Source organism: Psammomys obesus, unplaced genomic scaffold, assembly GCF_907164565.1.
Source record: "Psammomys obesus unplaced genomic scaffold, mPsaObe1.curated_primary_1811, whole genome shotgun sequence".
In the NCBI taxonomy this organism is placed as follows: Eukaryota; Metazoa; Chordata; class Mammalia; order Rodentia; family Muridae; genus Psammomys; species Psammomys obesus.
The window spans coordinates 1,284,375-1,307,973 of NW_026596129.1; the positions used below are offsets into that span (position 1 = coordinate 1,284,375).

Genomic DNA, 23,599 nt, shown 5'->3' on the forward strand with positions numbered 1-23,599 from the left:
CTAAAATTCATGTGGAACCATTTAAGATCCCAGATAGTCAAAGCAATCCTGAGCAAAAAGAACAATACTGGAAGGATTTCCATTCCAAATCCTCTCTCTCTCTCTCTCTCTCTCTCTCTCTCTCTCTCTCTCTTTCTTTCTTTCTCACACATACCACACGTAATAAACACAACAAAGATACACACACACACACACACAAACACACGACATATAGACCAATGGAACAAAAAAGAAGACTCCAACATGAATACATGTAACAACAGCCATCTGATATTTGACAAAGAGGTAAAAATCACACTCTTCAGAAAAGACAGCATCTTCAATAAAATGGTGCTGGAAAAACTAGGTGACCACTGTAGAAGAATGACATTAGACCCATATCTATCACTCTGCACATAATCTAACTCCAAGTGTATCAAAGACCTCAATATGAAACCTGAAACACTGAAATTGCTAGAAGAAAACTTAGATAGTACCCTACAAAATATAGGTGTAGGAAAGGAATTTTTAGATAAGACTCCATTTGCCCAGGAATTAAGGTCAACAATAGACAAGGAAGTTTTATGAGGAAAAGAAGTCCTAAAATTCATATGGAACCATAAAAGATCCCAGACAGTCAAAGCAATCCTGAGCAAAAGGAACAATACTGGCAGGATTACCATTCTAGAACTCTCTTTCTCTCTCTCTCTCTCTCTCTCTCTCTCTCTCTCTCTCTCTCTCTGTGTCTCTTTCTGTCTCTCTCTGTCTCTGTCTCTTTCTCTCTCACACATACCACACATAATACATACAACAAAGACTCATACACACATGCACACAAACATACACTCACACCATATAAAACTCATCAAAATAAAAACGTTCTGTATAACCAAAGAAATAATTAATCAAATAAAGAAAAATCACACTGAATGAGGGAGAATTTTTGCCACCTATACATCTCACAGAGGATTAATACCCAGAATATGGAAAGAACTGAAAAAGTCAAGAAAATAAAGAACCCAAGTTAAAAAAAAATGGGTCATGGATATGAACAGAGAAGATTTTTTTCAGGGTTATATTTATATATGTGTGCATACACATACATAAATAGGTATGTTATGTAATAGTAATAATGAAATTCTCAATTTGAGAATGGGGGACAAGACAGGAGTTGGAGGGAAGACCCCTAGGAGTACCTGAAGGGAGAAAAGAGGAGGGGAAAATGAGACAATCTATTTTAATTAAAATGTATTAAAATTAAATAATGAAAATATGGGAAGCCAAAGTTCTTTCTCAAGCTGTGGATAGCTGCTTGTCTGTCAAGCTTGCTTTGTTTTAGATTATTCAGTGAAAAATATGTTTTAGCCTTTACCTTGAAACAGAAATAAGCAGGAGTTTTTGCCAAGTTTCTTTAACTTGTCTGTGAGACTTTGGACGGTGTCTCCCATACAGGAATGTGGTCTTTGAAAACAAGCTTAACTGTTTCATGAACACTGTCCTTGGACCAAGGTGAACTGTGTTTGAATTGTCGTTAAAAAGGAATTGGAAAATAAACTCGAGGCTTTTTTCAGTACTGACTGAAAGCCCTCTCCAATCGATCTTAATTTTTCTGTCTCTTTCTCTTGACCTTTCTCTTTCTCAATCCCCACTCTCTCTGTTGTGATCCCAATTACCTACGGCAGGTTCTGTCATGAAAAGCTTTGAAAAACAATACATCTTTTGGTGAAGAAGTACAAAGCCCACTCCAATGAGCTTGAAGTTATAAGAACTAAGTAAAGAGACAGAGAGAGAGAGAATGAGAGAAAGAGCGCACAAGAACCCAGTCTTTCCTAGTAGAGTAGAGGAAAGCTGCTGGGCTCTGAGCATGGCATACTTCTGCACTTTCTTTCTCACTTTGTCTCCCCACATCTTGACTCCCCAATACTCCTAGTTTCTGTTTTCTAGCCTTTCCCCTATTGATTGAAAATAGATTTTTTTTCCACATAATATATCCTGATTATGCTTACCTCTTGCACTACTCCCCCCAGTTCCTCCACACCATCACTCCCATCCAGATCTATTCCCTTTCTCTCATTAGAAAACAAACAGGCTTGTAAGGGATAATAATAATAAATAAAATGATTAAAAACAAAGACTAACACATCAGAATAGGACAAAACAAACAGAAGGAAAAGAGTCCAAGAAAAGGCACAATAAATGGATATAGACAAAGAGACCCATTTGTTTCTACACTCAGAAATCCCATAAAAACATTAAACTGGAAGCCATTTTATACATACACACACACACACACACACACACACACACACGCACGCACGCACACAAATGACCTGTAGCGTAAAAATAGAGAAGAAAATATACATACATATATAATATTAAATAAAAATAAAAGATAACTTTTTCTAAAAAAGGAAATACCTTGACATCACTTTATGAGACAAATAACCTCCAAAGATGCCATTGAGGTCATTTTCTGTTGGCCATCTAATGCTGGGCATGTAGCCTATGCTTGCGTATTCTGTTTCCCCAGTAAGACTCCCTTGGAGAAAACTAATTTCTTATTTGTAAGTGGTTATCAATTGGAAACTGCTTTGAGGTTAGGAATAGGGGGCATGTGTCCACTTCTCCTTTCAGTCGTAGGCCTTCATCTGGTGTAGCTACATGCAGCCCTGTGCATGCTGCTGCATTCTCTGTGACTTCATATATGTGTCAGTGTTGTTGATTTAGAAGGCCTTATTTGTTGCCTTGGTGTCCTTCATCTCCTCTGGCTGTTACACTATTGCTCTCTCCTCTTCTCCAAGGAAGCCATGGTGCAGACCCATGCAGGATCTGTGCTGTCTCAGTCTTTTTGAGTTCATATGTGTTTGGATCATGTTGATTTAGAGGGACTTGTTTTCTTGCTATCCTCCATCCCCTCTGGCTCTTAAATTCTTTCTGCCTCCTCTTCCACAGGATTCTTTGAACCATGAGGGAAGATATTTGATAGAGAGATCTCATTTAGAGCTGAGTGTTCCAAGGTCTCTCACACTCTGTATAATGTCTAACAGGTGGTCTCTGTATTTGTTTCCATTTTCTGCAAGACTAAGCTTTTCTGATGATGACTGAGCAAGGTGCAGAATGTAGCAGAATGTCATTAGGAGTCATTTTATTGCTACATTCTTTCAGTAGAACAGTAATGTTTGGTTTTACCCCAGGGCCCTGGACTATCTAGTCTCTGATTTTTGATCACCCAAGCAGTGTTGGCTATGGGTTCCATCTTGTGGAATGGACCTTAAGTCAAATCAGATATTGGTTGGTTACTCTCACAAGCTTTGGGCCCCAATTGCATTAGAATATCTTGCAGGCAGGACACCATTGTAGGTCAAAAGGTAAACAGAGAGTTTTGGGAAAAAATGGTTAAGAAATATCTCGAACAGTATTCACCTTTTCGAGCAATTAGGGAAATTAAAATTAAATTAACTTTGGCATTTCATCTTACTGGGTCAGAATTGCAAAGGACAACAAAACAACCAACAACAATTGCTGGTGAGGACACAGGGAAAGGGAAAATCTCATTCACTGTTGGTAGAATTGCAAACTACTGCAGCCACTCTGGAAATCAGTATAGATAATTCTCAAAATGTAAAAAAAAAAAAAAAAACCTACCATATGATCCAATTATACACTTATCACTGCTAAGCCATAACCTTTCCTTTCTTGTTCATCCCCAATACACATTAATATAAACAGTTCAAATTTTAAAAGTTTCACAAACTTTAAAAAATTAAACACTTAAAATTTCGGTCTCTAAAATATCCAGTTACTTTTCTAATCCAAAGTCTCTGTAAAATTCCAAATTTGTGGGGCTCGAGGATGAGATGTGTCCAAACCCCAAAAATTTCATCTTGAGACTGGCAGGAGTAGGACTGTCCCCTCCCTTCCCTCGGCCTGCATGTTCTGGTATGTATCGCCTTACCACTCCCACCTCTGCTACTCTTGAGGTGGTTAAATAGCCTGGTGGCCAGATTTCAGGTTAAACTTCTTCTTCTCTCCTTGTGAGAACATGTCCAGCAAGCACCTAAAATTCATATTCATACAAATGAAGAATTCTCAGCACCTCAGCCCCAGTCAATGACGTACACTCACCCCCAAAATCCCTACTAAACTGCAACAGTATAAATAATTCATTCCAATGCCTGGGATCCACTCATGATCTTCTGGCCTTCTCCAAAGGGCTTGGGGTCACTTTTCCAGCTCTTCTCTCTGCAGCACATATAGCTGTATTTCTAGGCTCTGGCTGGCTCCACTCCACCACTGCTGCTTTTGGTGATGGTCACCTCATGGTAGTGGCATATCAAAAATGCTGGTGTCTCTTGCTGAAACTGGCTTGCATTTTCACCAGCAACCTCTCTTGGGCTCTCCCCAGAGCTGCCGTACAGTGCCAGGCCTCAGCTACTCTCCATGACCCTCTCCTACTCCCCATGGCTTCAAAATCAGTACCATCTTGGTGGCTCTTACACTACCAAGTTTAGCTGCCATCACAAGGTAAAACCTTGGCCTCCTCTGGAACACAGCTTCCATGTGTGGATCCTGTGATCACACTTCCCAGAAGACTTAACTTCAATGACACTGGTCTTTTCTTAATCATAACTGATTCTTCGGCCTCAACTGACCATCATCTATTGTCCCAGAAAAGCAAAGATTTTACTTTAGTGGATTTGGGCTCTTGTTACTCACAGCTGATTCTTCAGCTGCAGCTGACCAAACATCACAGTTTCTTTACACAAATGGCCTGAGAATCTTTGCTTCTCTCTGAAACTTGACAAGCCAGGACTCCATTATCTATACTGCCCTCAACATTCTTAACTTCCAAGCTTCTGCAGAATAGCCTACTGTGCTCTCAAACTCAATGACTTTTCTAACACAAAGTTCCAAAGTCCTTTTACAATCCTCCCAAAGACTACATGGTCAGGTCTGTCACCAGCAATATTTCATTCTTGGTTTCAATTTTTGTCTTAGGGTTATCATGGTTGTGAGGGAACACCATGACCTAAGCAACTTGGGAAGGAAACGGTTTATTTGGCTTACTTCTACTGTTCATCATTAAAGGACATCAGAACAGAATCTCAAACAGAGCAGTAAGTTGGAAACAGGAGCTGGTGCAGAGGCCATGGAGGGGTGCTTCTTTACTGGTTTGCTCCCCATGGCTTGCTCAGCCTACTTTCTTATAGAATCCAGGACCACAGGATCACCAAAGGGCTGGGCCCTCCACCATTAATCATTAATTAAGAAAATGACCTTCAGGCTTGGCTATGGCCTGATCTTATGAAAGCATTTTCTCAATTAAGGTTCCCTCCTCTCTGATTATTCTACCTTGTGACAAGTTGACATAAAGCTAGTCATCACAGTTAGCTAGGCCCTCACCGCCTCCAACTTTGGCTTCTCATCTTCATCATAGCTAACTTCCTAAGGCATGGGTCTGTAATCCTAGCACTCAGGCAGCTGAGATAGGAGGATCTTGAGTTTGAGGCCAATACAGGCTACATAATAAGTACTAGATAATCTTGGACTTCAAAGTATAGAATCAAAGAAGAGAAAATGTCTTTAAAATGATAGCCAGACAGACAGACAGACAAACAGACAGACAGACAACTAAGAAAATCTTGCCATTTGCCACAATGTGTGGAGCCATAAAATGGCTGCTTGATTCTAGTCTGCTTCAAATCCATGAAGCACAGTGTGCTTAGCACGGCATGGTGATTTTTTCACCCCTGGACCAGAGGTGTTCTTTGTTCTTTAGACGTTTGCTCAACTGTTTAGATTTGGCAGGTATAGCTTGGGAACTTTCCTCCTGCTTACCTGAGAACTTTCCTCCCACTTTGAGAACATTCTGCTTTGCTGCTTTCACTGAAACTAGTTCCTGAAACTAGTTCCTCCCCCCGAATTGCCCATTCTTACCCCTTATAAGCTGAAACCTAAAGAGCATTAAACAAGACTTGATTAGAATACTGTCTTGTCTCCATTCTTATTGTCTCTTGTTCCATCCCATTCCCACTCCTTGCTCCAGGGTCCATGCTGACAGTCCTGTGGGTCAGGACACCACAACATAAATGGCTCTGCAGGACATATTGCTTAATGAAATAAATCAAATACAGAACAGAAAATATGGTATTATTTCACATATATATATGGAAAATTAAAAAAAATCAACTATACAGAGATAGAGAATAAAGTAGTAGTTACTGGGAAAAAGACAACTGGGAGGAAATATAAAATATAGATCATAAGATACAAAGTAGCAGAGTAGTAAGATGATGAAGACTATAAATCTAATGTACAATGTGGAGGGTATAGTTAACTATACTTTGTATAGTTAATAATAGTGTACTGTAGTTGGAATTTTTTTATATGAGACTATTATAGCTGTGCTTGTACACAAAATAACTGTTTGAGAGAATAAAATGTTAATTTTATTAATAAACAATCATTTTTTGTCTACATGCATCTCAATATCATGTTATATACATTAAATATACACAATAAAATTTATTTTAAAAATAAACATTTATTCAAGAAAAATATTGAATTTTAAGTAATAAAAGTAGGAACATGTGGTCTGTTTTAAACATTCCTTATTCTGACTCTAGCTCTACTATCAGTATTTCTATAAGAGTAGACAAGAAAACCAGCAACTATGCTGTTAAAGTGAACTAACTTGATTTGGAAAAGAGTTCAGAGAAGCCCACTCCCTGGGTTTTGTGTAGGCAAGCAATACACTAAAAGAAATCTAACAAGATGATCCAGTGAATGAGATAATTAAAGGGTCTTGAAAAGCTCCAACAAGCATTTTGTGTTTGGAAAGATGGACACTTAGGCTAGGCTGTGTGCCCACTGAGGAGAGATGGATAATTGCAAGGGTTTTGTACTTGTCCCTGGAAGAAAATTAAGCCTCATGCAGGTATAAAGACATGAGAAAATGAGAAAGTAAAAATCACTGTAGACCTTTATACAGTATTAATATTATTGTGACCCAATTCACATGCATATCTATTGACAGAAGGTATAAACATTGATGGTTCAATGTTTCTTTTTATAATTTATTCACGTTATATCCCAATTGTAGCCCCCTCCCTTGTCTCCTCCCAGTCCCACCTTCCCTCAGTCTTACCCCTGATCCCCTTCCCCTAGTCATCAGAGTTTAAGGTTTTTATGAAAAACTTTTGAATAATAGTTGGGATGGTCTATAGGCTATTTCAAGAATTCTCAATCTCAGAACTATGGTACATAAACTAAAACAGTTTAGTTCCTTCTGATTGCTCATTTTTACTATAATATAGTAAAAGCCACATGTGACAAAAAAAATGTTTTTCCATAGAGGCATATGAAGAACAACAACTGTAAACTCATTCTTATCCACTACACCTAGGATAAACACAGAAACACATTCCAAGAACAACTGCATGTTTTTGAACAGAGGTCCAAAGATTCTTGTTTTCTTGGAGTTTTCTCACAAGCATTCAGAATTCCCCTCACATAACTCCATCCTTGGACTGTGATGACACTATCCAGTTTGAAATTTTTCCAGAAGCCTTAGAAATCAATACAAGGGGTAAAGCACTGTCTACCCTTTACCTTGTAATACTTTCTGTGGTTGTAATATTCCTGGTCTATAGCTTTAAACACTTTCCCATGGAGGTTGAGGCTTTCATTTTTTTCTTAGATGATACAGGGTAAGGAGTCTGGCTGGAGCACTGCAAAGTTATCCCTAACTAAATTGGGATTTTAATGATCCCTTGTGTTTTGTCTTCCTTATGATTTCTACACTAGTCTTGGAGATAAGTCTACGGATACCATTTCACCTCTACTGAAAGCATGTTCAGACTATACAAAAGTATTTTTTGTTGTACAGCAAAATGAATGTATTTAATACTATTGTTCTGTATATTTAAATGGTTAATACGGTATATTTTATGCCATTTATTTTAACCACAAATAAAAAATAATAAGATTTCCTCACACATCTCTTACCCAAATGATCTTCATGTTGCTGCCAAGCACAATTCACAGACTTGGAAGCTGTATGGCACCAATGGATAGATAACGAAAATAAACTTCTAAAGTTGGACAGATGAAGAACATGACCTATGTCTCCTCTCTTCATCAAATTCTGGAGCCTGCTTTGTACGTACAATAATTTATGGCACCACATCCTAGAAGACAAGAGCGAGTAACAATATAACACATTTTTTATGAAGCCATAAGGATAATGCTACAACTATAAATATAAGTATTGTAAACCAACAATCATTTGACAAACCAGATAATCTGAAAAATGTAGTTATAAATTATCTTGTGGTATGGGAAGAGAGGGAGAAAGCCATGTGTATTAGTTAGGGTTCTCTATAGTCACAGAACTTATGGAACGAATCTCTCCATAAACACACACACACACACACACACACACACACACACACACACACACACACACGGGTAAGGAGTTTGGCTGGAGCACTGGAGTATTATCCCTAACTAAGTTGAGATTTTAATGTTGACTAGTGTTTTGTCTTGTCTTTCTTATGATTTCTATAGTAGTCTTGAAGATAAGTATACGAATACCATTATATATATATAATATATATTGGTATATATATTATATATATTATATAATATATTATTATATATTATGTAAAATATATAATTTTATATATTTTACATAATATATAATATATTGTTGCATTGTAATATAATATATGGAAGAAGAGAGGGGTGGGGAAAGAAGGACATGGAGGGGACAGAAGAACCACAAGGAGACTAACAAAACTAAAGGATCTGAGCTCAGGGGGTCCTGCAGAGACTGATGTACCAATGGAGGACCATGCGTGGAGAGGACCTAGACTCCTTGCTCAGATGTGGCCTATTGGGAGCTCAGTCTCCATGTGGATCACTGTGTGAGGGGATCAGGGGTTGCCTCTGCCATGAAATCAGTTGACTGCTCTCTGATCACTTGCCCCTGATCATACAGCCTTGCCAGGCCACAGAGGAAGAGGATCCAGGCAGTCCTGATGAGACTTAACAAGTTATGGGCAGATGGCAATAGTGGAGAACTCCCCCTTTCAGTGGACTAGGGGAAGGGAATGCAGGGAAGAGGGAGGGAGGGTGGGACTGGGGGAGTTGAGGGAGGGAGCTTCAGTTGGAATATATAATGAATAAATTGTAAAGAAAAAAATAAAACTTAAATAAAATAAATAAATAAAAGAGTGATTTTATGTTGTGGGATGTATTTGAGTAAAAATTGAGTATTGGACTTTTTTAAGCACTAGAAAATATTTTAAACTTCACAGATCACATATTAACTGCATCTATATTTAAAATGTTTTCAACTTTTTAAAAATATGAAATCCATTCCTCATTTATGGGACCCTTCATATATGTATATATGTTACATATAATATGTAAGTATATTATACATATAAAATATAATATTTTATAATAATATATTATATATAATATATCTATGATGGGTCCCATTTTAAATATGGTAAAGGCAATATACAGCAAGCCTATAGCCAACATCAAACTAAATGGAGAGAAACTTAAATCAATCTCACTGAAATCAGGGACAAGGCAAGGCTGCCCACTCTCTCTACATCTCTTCAACACAGTTTTTGAAGTCCTTGCTAGAGAAATAAGATAATTAAGGAGATCCAGGAGATTCAAATCACAAAAAGAAGAAGTCAAAGTATCACCATTTGCAAATGATATGATAACAGACATGACTGACCCCAAAAATTCTACCAGGAAATTGCTACAGCTGATAAATACCTTCAGCAAAGTGGTTAGATACAAAATTAACTCAAAAAAAATCAGTAGCCCTCCTGTATAAAAAAGACATGAGCTAAGAAAGAAATTAGAGAAAAACACCCTTCATAATAGCCACAAATAACATAAAGTATCTTGGTGTAACTCTAACCAAGCAAGTCAAAGACTTGTATGAAAAAAAGATTTTCCAGTCTCTGAAGAAAGAATTAGAAGAAGATATCAGAAGATGGAAAGATCTCCCGTGCTCATGGCTTGGCAGGATTAACATAGTGAAAATGGCCATCTTACCAAAAGCAATCTACAGATTCAATGCAATTCCCATGAAATTATCAAATCTACTCGTAAGCAGTTGTAAATTCATTCATTTCTCATTTTACCCAATAAACATTAAATATCTATATAGATATATACATATAGATATTAAAATGACTTAGGAGACATACTTCTAGAAATGCTTGTGAGGACATTTCCAGAAAGGTTTAAGTGAAGAGAAAATACTAACTGCTTACTCTAAACTTGGGCTGGATACCCAGACTGAATAAAAGGGAAAGAAAGAGAAAGCTTGATGGGCACCAGAATTCATCTCTCTCTGCTTGCTTACCCCTGTCACCAAAGAAACAGCTGCTCCTGTTGCCAGGCCTTCCCTATCATGATGAGCTCAAACCATTAGCCACATTAATCTTTCCTTTTAAAAGTTGTTTTGTTAGATATTTTGTCACAGCAATGAGAAAAGCAACCAATACAAGTGTGTTGCTTAGAAAAGTGGAAAATTGGCTCCCCCTTTCCCATTGCTCTCATTTTTTAAATTATATATAAAAATTAAACCTCCAAACTAAACTCAACACACAACATATATGATTACATACCCATAATCATTGCTGCAGTATTTAAAATTGTTGAGATATTGAATTAGACTATGTGCTTCTAAAATGATGAGCAGATAAGGCAAACGTGGAGTATACAATGGAGTACTTTCAGCTAAACAGAAGGATGAAATCCTGTCATTGAAGTAAAACCAGATGCATGTTCTCTTATGTGGAGGCTAACTATACTTGATCTATATATTGGATGGTGTTTAATTAAGGTTTGGAAAGGTATAGATTCGGGGGAAGATGGATAAGTAAGATTGTATTTCATCATTTCAAACTATGCATGTGGTGTGAAAATAACACAGTGAATCTCATTAATAAACAATATTTATATATGTTAATAAAAATAAAATGTAATGAAAATTAGAAAATTTATACTAAGTCCATTTACTCAAGTGTTGTTATAGTGTTTTGTTATACTTAAATGCTTTTCATATACTATATTTTGATCATATTATTTCTGCTCCCCCAACTCCTCCTATATCTTCTCAACCTCCCTACCACCCTTCATGTTCTCTCTCTCTTTTAATTACGCCTATACATATTCCATATGATACTGACATTTTATACAATTATTAAGCAGTGACATCTATATAGATGTTTAACTTCTTTATTGCATTTCATTCCATTAAGTATCTAAGCATTCATTTTATTTTTCTTGCTGAAGATCATTAATATTTTCTTCAGTTCTTGGTCATAAGTTCCATAGGTTAAGGAGCATCTGAAAACATCTCTTTCACATTCACTTTCAAAACCCTTATGAAAAGTTGTGAAGCTCAGGGAAGAGAAAGGAAAGTGTCTTACCTGGCAGTAGTGTTGATGTATGGTCCTGGAGCTCCAACCACTTTTATTTTCTTTTCAGTAATTTTGTTAAAATACACCCAGATGAAGTTTTCTTTACATTTATTCCTTTTTGTGTTATAGACTTTTTTTTAAAATTTATGACTTTGTATTTGTGACAGGGAGAATTCTAAAACAACTTCCAGTGACCCTTATTGTTATATGAAACTTTCCTTGAAATGTGAGAGGAATTGTAAATATGAGATCTTACTATGACTCCAAAAGCTTAGAAAATAACAAAAAGATTTGACAAGTGGCATTGCAAAATATTAAAGAGCTTCTGTGCAGCAGAGAAAAAAAAAATAACAGAACAAAGAGACAGCCTAAGATAGGACAAAGATCCATGAATTAATATCCAGAATATAGGAAAAACTAAACAATTACCAAATATATTAATAATTCAAATAATAAATAGACAAATAAATTAAACAGACACCTTTAAAATAATGAATAATAGTTTAGGGGAAAACATTGAACATGTTTAGCCATCACGGGAATGCAAATTCAAAGTACATTGAGATTCTGCCGAATTCCTGTGAGAATGGCTATCATTAGAAAACAAACAGTTCTGAGCATGGTGGCACACACTTTTAATCTCAGCAGTTGGGAGGCAGAGAAAGGTAGATCTCTGTGAGTTCAAGGCCAGCCTTGTCTACACAGAAAGTTCCAGAACAGCCACAGCTACATAGAGAGACCATGTGCCTTAATTAGGATTTCCATTGCTGTGAAGAGACATTATGACCAAGTCAACTCTTATAGAGACTAAAACTTAATTGCGGGTGGCATATAGTTTCAGAAGTTTAGTTCTTTATCATTATGGCAGGAAGTATAGCAGCTTGCAGGCAGACATGGTGCTGGAGAAGCCGAGAGTTCTACATCTTGATCCAAATGCAACCAGGAGGAGACCCTTATTCAACACTGGAGACAGCATGAGCATAAGAAACCTCAAAGTTCCACCCACACAGTACACACTTCCTCCAACAAGACCACACCTACTCTAACAAGGCCATAGCTCCTAGTAGTGCCACTCCCTGTGGGCCAAGCTTTCAAACACATGAGTCTATGGTGGCCAAAGCTATTCACCACCACACTGTGTCAAAAGAAGAAAGGAAGAAAGGGAGGAAGGGAGGGAGGGAGGGAGGGAGGGAGGGAGGAAAGAAGGAAGGAAGGAAGGAAGGAAGGAAGGAAGGAAGGAAGGAAGGAAGGAAAAGAAAAGAAAGAAAACAAACAGCAACAAATGCTGGTGAGAATATTGGGGGATTATATACTGTTGGTAGAAATGTAAATTAGTCTAGTCATTGCATAAAACAGTATGGAGATTTCTCAAAAAAATATCTAAAAATAAAAAGAATTTAAGCCGTTGAATCATAGACTAACAACACCCATAGCACCAAGCATGAGAAACCTCTTTTCAAATGACTGGGGCTAGAGAGATTATGAACCTTAGAAAGCAATCTACTCTCACCACTTTGCCAGACAAGCATAGCTTCTTACTGTAGTCTAATACTTATCCTTATACCCACAGATAAGTGTAGCTACCACCCTCATTAAAGAAGCTTCTCTTTACAGCAAATGGAGACCATCAAAGAAAACCACAAATGGACACAATGTACAGATAATCGATCATAGGGAGCTAGCTCTAATGGATACATCTACATCACATTGTATCTGTGTGATACATGTAATAGATACGTACATCTAGATATCTAATAGACACATCTACATTGTATCTATGGCTCAGGGAACTGTAATGGAAGTTTTGGTTTCTTTAAAAAATTTGTTACGTTACGTAAATATGTTTTTGTTTTAATCCTAAGTGTGGCTTTAGTTTGTCAATAGCTGATCATTGTCTCATTGGGGGTGTGGTCTTTGCCAGCTGGTAACAGCCTGCCTCATGCAGCATGGAGAGGGGAGTGGTCTAGGCCTCTGAGGGATATAAATAGGAGATCCCAGAAAGAGAAAATGTGGTGTGCAATGATGGTGTTGGTGTGTGGCCAATGGCCATTTGGAGAGACCAGAGACCGGTGGTGTGGCAGCTGGGAAACAGAAAGAGAGAAATATTTAAACACAGCACCTTGGAGGAGACTGTTTACTGTGTCTGCTGCTGACAGAGATTGGTATAGTCCTAAAAGAACCCATGGACCCTAAACAGCTGGGAGAAGTAACCTCCTCTCTCCTACTTAGGGTTGGGGAGTTGGAAGGGAAAGCCTTTAAGGAACTCCAAATAAAACAGAATTTAAAAAAGAGTACAACAGAGAACATTGTGGAAGATGGGGAGGAAAGATTATAAGAGCCATGGAGGAAAGGGAAGGGGGAATGTTGTGTAATTCTATTTCAATTAACAAATATTATTTTTAAAATTTAAAAATAGAACTACCATATAAGATAGTTATATAACTCAAGTATATGTGTACCATGGGAATCAAAGTCAGTATTGAAAAGAGATACTTATATATTCTTATTTGTTGGCATACTACTTAAAACATCCCAGTTATGGAATAAAGCTACATGTCAATCAACATAAATGAATGAAAAATGCAGCATATACACTCAATTTAGTAATATTCAGCCACACAAATTAAAATCCTGGCATTTTCAGGAAAATGATTAGAATTGAAGATCATCATGCTTGTGAAATAATCAAAATTTATCATATATTTCTCTCATATGTGACATCTAAGGAGAAAGGAGAAAAGATTAGAGATGTAGTTTAATATTAACGTAGCATGTGCAAGGTTCTAGGTTCAATCTCAAGTATCAGAAAAGATGATGATGTAAAAATAGAAGGGAAGTAGAAGGTGAACAGGGGGTAGAGAAAGAGAGGGGAAGGAAGGATAATGGGGATTAGATAGACTAAAAATATCTTACATGCTATGAAATTATATGAAAACATCATAATGATGCTGAGACACATAACCAAACCTTGGGCAGAGTGCAGGGAATCATATGAAAGAAGGGGGAGTTAGTATGACCTAGAGAGGACAGGAGTTCTACAAGGACCAAATATATCTGGGCACAGGGGTCTTCCATGAGACTGTTTCTCCAACAAAGGACCATGTATGGATATAACCTAGAACCTCTGCTTGATGTAGCCCGTGGTAGCTCAGTGTCCAAGTGAGTTCTCTAGTAAGGGGAACAGGGACTGTCTCTGACATGAACTCAGTGGCTGGCTCTTTGACACCCCCCTCCCAAGGGAGGAGCAACCTTGCTAGGCCACAGAGGAGGACACTGCAGCCAGTCCTGAAGATAGCTGATAAAACAGGGTCAGATGAAAGGGAGGAGGTCCTCCCCAATCAGTGCACTTGGAAAGGGGCAGGGAGGAGATGAGGGAGGGAAGGTGGGATTGGGAGCGAATGAGGGAGGGGGCTAAAGCTGGGATACAAAGTAAATAATCTGTTATTAATATAAAAATAAAAATTATATAAAAAAGAAAACATCATAATGAAAGCCATTTGTGTATAATTGAACTGTGCTAATAAAACAAAAGTGACTAAAAAAAAAATCCAACAATCATTGGTTAAAGAATAAACAGATATACTTAAGTAGTAATAGCTGAAAATGCCAATAAGAAGATGTAATCACATGTAAGCTAATATCAGTAATGTCACAGATACTACAAAGAAAGAAATATCCGCTACTAAAATGCTGCTGACAAACAGCTACAATATTTTACTTGCTGAATGGTAGAGTTAAGTCTGAGCAGAAAGGCTGCAGTAGGAATTGTAATAAAGATAACTTAGATTCTACTTTTTGACAGAACAGAATAAGAGTAAGAAATTGAAAACCCAGAAATCTTACATTTTAGCTCAAAATACAAGACAAAAAATGAACTATACTATTTTTTTTAAATCATCCAAATTAGATATTTAATTATAGAAGGGCTTTGGAGTGGCCTAGTCAAGAGCTTGATGAAATTCCTTTTCCAAAAGCAAAAACAAAATGAAAAGTTGTCAAAAATACCCCTTCATGACCTTAGATATTAACCAAAATGATACAATAAACTAAGATATATTAATTACACTCTAGCCAGGAAAGCAGGTAAACCAACAGCAGGTCTTCAATTCTCAAACCTCTCTTCCAAATCCTAATCCAATCCCCCACTTTTGTCCCCCCTTCTGTAGCAAACCACTTTCTTTGGCCTCCTTTTCTCTGTCACCACCTCCAGTGGACCACACAGACCTTCCTCTTCAAACTTCTTTGCTTGGACTCATCCCATATAAAAAATGGCCATCCTACCAAAAGCAATCTATAGACCAGTGCAATCTCCATCAAAATTTCAATACAATTCTTCACAGATTTTGAAAGGCCAATTCTCAGTTTCATATAGAATAATCAATACTGCAAAACAGTCCTGAATAGTAAAAGAAATGCTGGAGGTATCAACCATCCCTGATTTCAAGTTGTACTACAGAGGTATAGTAATAAAAACAACATGATATTGGTATAAAAACAGACATGTTGATCAATAGATTCAAACTGAATCCACAAAGCTATGGACACCTGATTTTTTATAAAGAAGCCAGAAATACACACTGGGGAAAAGACAGCATCTTCAACAAATCACGGTGGTCAAACTGGATCCATCCATGTAGAAGAATGCAAATAAACCCACATCGATCACCCTTCACAAAACTCAAGTCCAAGTGGATAAACAACCTCAACATAAAACCAGAAAAACTGAACCTGACAGAAGAATAAGTATAGAATAGCCTTGAACTCATTGGCACAGGAAAAGACTTTTTGAACAGACCACCATTAGAACAAGCGCCAATATTAATGAATAATAAATGGGACCTCATGAAAGTAAGAAGCTTTTTCACGGCAAAGAACACTGTCATTCCAACAAACGGCAGCCAACAGAATGTTTTGTTTTGTTTTGTTTTGTTTTACCAACTACACACCTGATAGAGGGCTAGTATTGAAAATACATAAATATTTGAAAAGTTTAGATATCAAGAAAATAAATAATCCAATTGAAAAATAGGGTGTGCCCTCAGAAAAAGGTGAGGAGGAACTGTGGAAGCCAGAGGAGTCAAGGACACTAGGGATTTAACAGGGCTCATGGGGGTTCACAGAGACTGAAGAAGTAGCAATCCCAGACCCTGCATGAGTCTTACTAGGTCCTTTGCATATATGTTATAGTTGTTGACTTGATGTTTTACAGGGTCTTCAGACAGTGGGAGTGGGAGTGTCTCTGACTCTTCTGCCTTTTGGGGCCCCTTTCTTCCTATTGAGTTGCCTTGCCCAGCCTTGATGTGAGTGTTTGTGCCTGGTCTTACAGTATCTTGTGACATGATCCGTTGATGTCCCTGGGAAGCTTGCATTTTCTCAGAGAAAGATGAGGTGGAGGGAGTAGATCTGAGAGGGGAGGTAGATCTGAGAGAGAGAGGGGAGATTGGGGGGACTGGAAGGAGTGGAGCGAGGGTAAGCTGCAGTTGGGATGTAGTATGAGAGAAGAATAAATAAAAATATAAAACAGACTTTCTGAACAGAATACCACTAGAGCAGGCACTAAGATAAAAATTAATAAATGGGACCTCATGAAACAGAAAAACTTCTATAAGGCAAAGGATACCATCATTTGGACAGAGCAGCAACCTACAGAATAGGAAAAGATTTTCATCAACTACACATCTTATAGAGGGCTGATTTCCAAAAATTATAAAGAACTCAAGAGACTAGATATTTAAAAAAAAAAAAAACAACAAATAACTCAATTAAAAAAATGGACTGCAGAGCTAGACAGGGAATTCTCATTAGAGAAATCTCAAATGGCAGAGAAATATTTAAAGAAATGTTTGACATCCTTAGCCATCAGGGAAATGTAAATCAAAACCGCTTTGAAGTTCCATCTTACATCTGTCAGAATGGCTAAGATTACTAACACAAGTGACAGCTCATGCTGGAGAGGATGTGGACCAAGAGGAATACTCTTCCATTGCTGGTGGGAGTGTAAACTTGTACACTCAGTCTTGCAGTTCCTCGGGAAGATGGTAATTGATTTACTTCAAGATCCAGGACATACCAGGACGCCCCATCATACTACAAGTATGCTTGCTCAACCATGTTCATGGTTGCTCAGTTCATAAAAGCCGGAAATTGGAAACAACCTAGATGTCTTTCAACAAAAGAATAGAATTTTTTTTTTAAATATGGTACTTTTACACAATGGGGTATTACTCAGCTGTTAAAAAATTATGTTATGACATATGTGGGCAAATTAATAGAACTAGAAAAAAAATCATTCTGAGTGAGGCAACCCAGGCTTAGAAAGATATATATGGTATATATTTGCTTATTTGTGGATACTAGTCATTAAGTATGTGATAACCAAGCTACACTCTGTGGGCATTCCCAGCAAAGGGCCATTAGGGCTCACAGCCTGGAGCAGCTTCCACTGACGTAGTAATGGAAGTAGTCAGGCAGAAAGTATGTGACTTGAAGTTGGGGAGTCTGCCCAGAGTCAACAACTAATGGCAGGCTCGGAGATGGTGTGGAGGAACCTGCTTGGTTGCCCAAAGCTATATAACTTGCTCTCTCTTCCGGAATAGTCTGCAGCCACTTGCTCTCCAATTGCATTCCCCCAACTCCCGATGTCTGTGTGGTGACTCTGTACCTCTCACCCCCTTGGCCTGGGACTCCTGTCCTCGCCAATGGGCTGGACCCTTGGAAGAAAGACCAATAACACTGCATAGACCCAGTGAAGTTAGGTATAGAGGAAGAGACTAGAAAATACAGTACAGATAGATCTCACTAGGAAAGAAAAATAGAATAATTATGGGAGGGGAGAACGAGCTGGAATGGGAGGATCAAGTAGGGAGTGGGGGCAGAGGGAGGGAATATGAGGAAGGATAACTAAAACTAAGGGCCATTTGAAGGATAGTATGGAATCCTAATATGGTAGAAATTTCCTAAAATATATACATATATGAAGGTGATCTAAAGGAATTCACTGGGGAAACAGCCCTAACTGGGCATCCCTTGTCACCAAACGAAACTTCTGGCCCTGACACTGAGTTGCATCTAATTGAGTTGTTGGCCAAAGGGATCTCATGGGAATCCCCAAACAATCCAGGCTGTTGCCACGGCAACAGGTTGTTTTCCACAAACTGACAGTAAGGCCTATTGCTGAATACACCTTCACAACTCATTGAACATGGAGAAATCAAGTTTATGCCTACACAGAGTCTACAATCCTATGTTGTAGCATCTTTGGTACAGGAAAGTATGCTGCACACTACCAAAAGAGAAATGTAAATACCAAACAAGCCACAAACCCTTTGATCTACAATGCTGTGCTGCCTGCAAGATATGCTAGGGCAATGGTGGTACAAAGCTTGTGAGAATAACCAAACAATATCTGAATTAACTTAAGGTCCACTTCATGAGTTGTAACTCACACCTGAGAAACAAGATAGCTCAAGGGTGTAGGGTAAAACCAAATACTACTGGTCTAAACAAAAACAACAATGTAGTGATTCCTATAGATCAGTGCCTTGCTCAGCCATCATCAGAGAAACTTCCTCTTGTAGCAGAGGAGAACAAATACAGAGACACACAGCCAGATATTATGCAAAGAGAAACCTCAGAACACTCAGCCCTAAATGGGAAGTTTCCATCAAATCCCTCCCCTCAGGACTCAAGGAACCCTGTGCAAGAGGAGGCAGAAGTTGTATAAGAACCAGGGAGCTAGAGGACACTAAGGAAACTAGGCCTTATAAACCCAGCAAGACTGTTTCCTTTGTTGGACAGAAGCTTTTTAGTTTCTTGTAATCTTATTTGCCAATTCCTGGAGTTACGTTGGAGTCCTTTTCAGAAAGTCTTTACTTTGACCTTTATCCTGATGTGTTTTCCCTTTATTTTTCTCTAGCAATTCAGAGTTTTTTTGGCTTTATATTAAGGTCTTTGGTTCACTTTGAATTGATTTGCATACAGGGGGAGAGATGTACATCTAGTTTTATTCTTCTACGTGTGAATATACAGTTTTTCTGGCACTATTTGTCAAAGATGCTGTCTTTTGTCCAACATAGGTTTTTGATCCCTTTGGCAAAAAATTTAGATGTTTCTTTCTGGGGCCTCTGTTCTATTCCATTGGCCTACGTGACTGTATACTATTTCATACAAGAAAAACTATAACTGTTTTTTAAAAAGAAAAAATGGTACTGAGGACGGTGAAAACAATTTAAAATTCTCACACACTGATGATTGGTTATGTGATTCGGGTTAATGTAAAATGTCACAGCCCTTTTAGAAAAGTTTGGCAAAATATTTAACATAAAGTTACATAAATAATATATGACAATAATAGACAGTCCATAGTTAAGTACTCAAGAAATTACATTATACAAAGGTATTTTAAAATTATATACGTATACATGAATATAATGCAGCTTGATTACATTTTACTGGCTTGAAATTTGGACGGTAGAAGAGAAATGGATTGATTTTTAAAATAGACATGATGTGGAAGTGACAGGGTTCTATACTGGTTAGAAACATGATGGAAAGGGTAAGGATGACTCATAAATGAGCACATTTGAAATCTAATTCCTGTCTCCCAGCTATGTTGCATTTCTGTGCTCCTAAGGGCAGTAAGTGGGTTGGCCTCCTGGAACAGAGTAGACATTCACTACTTAACAAAGTGTAAGAAATACAGCAAAACAGATTAATACAGTAAAAATGTGCGTAGTAAAGCAGTTACCACTAGGCCCTGCCAAATGACCAATTCTAAAGTCACCCTCAAGCCATCCAACAGACATTCAGCACAATCCCCTTGAGACCATCTGAGAAGCCATCAATTCCTTTTCTTACTCAACATCTCCTTCATTATCAGCCAATCCTTGCCTAGAACCTGCAGGTATAGCACAGGCTGGGTTTTCCCAAGCTTCTCTCATTGCTGTTAGTCTTTACATGGGACAAAAGAAGGTTTATGTTCATCTCAAGTGAGCACAAGGTGAGCATGGTTTGGTAGAAAAGGTCACTGAGGGACTCAACTGGTGGAGCTCTGGTCACCAGGTAAAGAATCCTAAGAGCAGAGAGGGTTATTGAGTTTAGTCCTCAACCCCCAGATCTGAAAGGCAGAAAACAGCTGCCAGTAACAGTATAGACACTGAATGGATATTTTGCTGCCATTCTCAGAGTTAACAAGCAGGGGCAAAGTAGTACTGGTGAAACTCCTGAGACAGACATTAAGACAAGGAAGTGCCACAGTCTGTATTTCCAAGAAAGAACGAGGAGAAACAAATGGTAGACGTTCCCAGGCTCTATCACTACAATGAACATTCATTCATCACACTGCTTAGGAAACAATGTATGACTTCTTTAATACTGTGGTGAATCATATTTCCTTTTCATGGTTGTTCCATAATAAAGAACACTTGCAAGTCCCAACATTGTTCTATAGTGATTATATTTCTCCTGAACCTTTGTAGTCACTTACCTATAGGAAAATGAACTACTTTTCCGTTTTAACTACTGTGTATAATTAACTACTTTTCCGTTTTAACTACCGTGTATCCTGACAAGCAAACAATAAAATAAAAGCAACACCAAAATAAGACTACTGTATGAAAATGGATTATCAAAGCGTTCCCAAATAGAAGAGCTCAGTGTTTTTGTTCAGTAATTAAATAGCAAAATCTCCAACCATTTTTTCTCATGGAACTTGCTGGTGATATATTATGTTCATTCAATATATTACATTTTCATTTTGGACAATAATTTCATTAAAATCCTTACTAATAACGTATTCACAAGAGCATTATTCAGTTACCATTCAGTTAATGCATTAAATTAATATCATTTCCAATAGTTTTAAAAGGTTCTTTTGAGTTGTTTTCAGAACAGAAAGAAAGGTTTCTAGCTACCGTAACCCATAACTTATTCTCTAACTACACTGATAGCCTTGCTCTGAGAGGAGCAGACAAAAGTACAATCTGGTCAGAGAACATTAACGAAAACGAAATAAAAGAAGGCCATGCTGTAAGTCTTAGAAAAGCAGGGTTCCTCCTTTCAGCTTCTTGGCTGAGCAGAGTGAGGTAATGCTGAATTCTAGCGACCAAGTGAGTGACAGATTCGGGGCTGAAAGGTCTAACTGAGTTTGAAATTATGTATATTGGGTTTCAGTCTCAAGCCCAGCTTCCTCCAGCTGTGTCACAGTGTTAGGCCTAACTGGCCCTAAACTATCTCTAGGAGGGCTAGCACAAATCGTGAGGACAGCCTTGCAGCAAGGCAGAATTGTCCGCCTCAGTAAGTGTGTAAGGTGAGTATCATCAATCTCAGACGGGAATGGAGCTGCCACTGCCCACTTTACCGGGCCCCCAAAGCACAAGACTAAGAGCCATGGATCCCAGACACTAACTCCTTCCCAGGCCCGAGGGGCTGCACCTACCCGTGCTGGAAGTCGCGACTCAGAAGTTTGCGGGTGCAAAATCCAGCAAAGAGGGGCTGAAGCGCAACCTTGTCACTCACTCCTTTTGCTTTTTACTACCCAGCCCTCTAAGGCAGTCTGGCTCCGCTCCGCTCCCCTCCCCTCCCCAAGCCTGCTCTAGCGCAGCACAGAGTAAGGCCCCACCCCTCTCCTTCCGGATTTGCAGAGTAGGAGCCTCAGGGCGGTACTAAGATCTGGAAAGATCAGAAAAGTGTTCCCTAGGCAGTTAAGTCTGCTAGTGGGTTCTATAGTAATGGGAAAAGGGACTGTCTCTGACAAGAACTGATTGGCCTGCTATTTGATCACCTTCCCCTAAGGGAAGCAGCATTACCAGGCCACAGAGGAAGACGATGCAGCCAGCCCTGATGAGACCTGATAAACTAGGATCAGAAGGAAGGAAAAGGAGACCTCCCTTATCAGTGGAGTAGGGGAGGGGCAAGGGTGGAGAACAGGGAGGGAGGGTAGTATTGGGAGGGGAGAGGGGAGGGAGCTACAGGGGGATACAAAGTGAATAAACTGTAATTAATAAAAATAATAAATGGAGAGAGAAAAAAGGAAAAAAAAGAAAAGTGTTCTAGTTGGTAGTTTTCACTGAAGAAATTTGGAGGAATAATTAGAGAAAGACAGGTCCAGGATGTTACAATGCATGTAAAACTCAGGTTGCCTGCCTGCTATTTCTGTGCTCTTCTCTAATCTCCTATCTATGTTTTTATTAATGGTAGCTTACTGAGGTTTTATAAGAACTAAAATTCTTCCATTATCCATCCACATGTCACATATCCCTCACTATGAAATTTCCATGGATTCAGATGAGCATTTTGAATCAAAGGCCCAGCTACAGTGCTAATATAGTGAGTCTTAAGGGGGAATAAACCACAAGGAATGACTACCTTGTGTGAATGAAATTTAATAATATATACTAAAAACAACTAAGAGATGGATCGTGAAATGATCTGTCATAAAGGCACAAAAATAAACCAGTTTTTCATATTCAACATAAACAAAAGATGAAAAGCTTCCATTAGGACGGAGGCTTTAAATATTTCTCTATAGTTTCATCCTGGAATTCTTTCTGTCTACAGTTGTTTACTTGGAAAAATAATAGTCTTTTTTAAAAAGTCAATTTAGGCTTTCCTCTGTGATTTTTTAAATTGTCATTTCTATATAAATTTACATTCTCTTTTTCTATATGCCTAATATACCACTTACTCTGGATATCTTTTCTGTGCAGTGAACAAGCAGCTTTTTGAAAGCAGAAAGTTTGTATTTTTCCAAGCATAAGATGTATTCTTTAATCAATATTTGTTAATAATTGCCTACAATCACCGAATATACACACTAGAGATTATACCCAAAATGTGAATTAATGCTAAGAACAATAACTAAAGATGAAAATTCTAAATTTAATCTGGCTGGTATTCATTTATGCAAAAAATATTGAGTCTCTACTATATGTCAACCTTTGTTCTGATCTCTGGGTATAAAATGATGATCAAAAGCAGGACATAATTTATACCCTTATAATTTTATGCTTAAAGAACGTAATCAGTGGTGACCAGGCAAATGTGAAAAAGGGGAACATTCCAGATAGAATGAAAGCATGATGTAATATGAAGTATATATTCAGTAATATGAAGGAACATGACAGTAGTAGATGATATCAGCAAAGGTAAAATGAAACTGG

At 38.1% G+C, this 23,599-nt stretch overlaps 1 protein-coding gene across 1 annotated transcript in view; it reads right to left on the bottom strand.

Moving 5' to 3' along the window:
• The window catches only part of Tmlhe (trimethyllysine hydroxylase, epsilon), a 56,691-nt gene extending 34,661 nt beyond the window's left edge, over positions 1 to 22,030 (bottom strand). Inside the window, exons 1-2 of the mRNA XM_055591877.1 lie at positions 21,877 to 22,030; positions 7,987 to 8,168 (exon numbers count right to left, since the gene is read on the bottom strand). Of these exons, the coding sequence (XP_055447852.1) occupies positions 7,987 to 8,167 (181 nt within the window). The 5' untranslated portion in view covers position 8,168; positions 21,877 to 22,030. The remainder of the gene's footprint in view (positions 1 to 7,986; positions 8,169 to 21,876) is intronic.
• Positions 22,031 to 23,599: the final 1,569 nt, after the last annotated feature.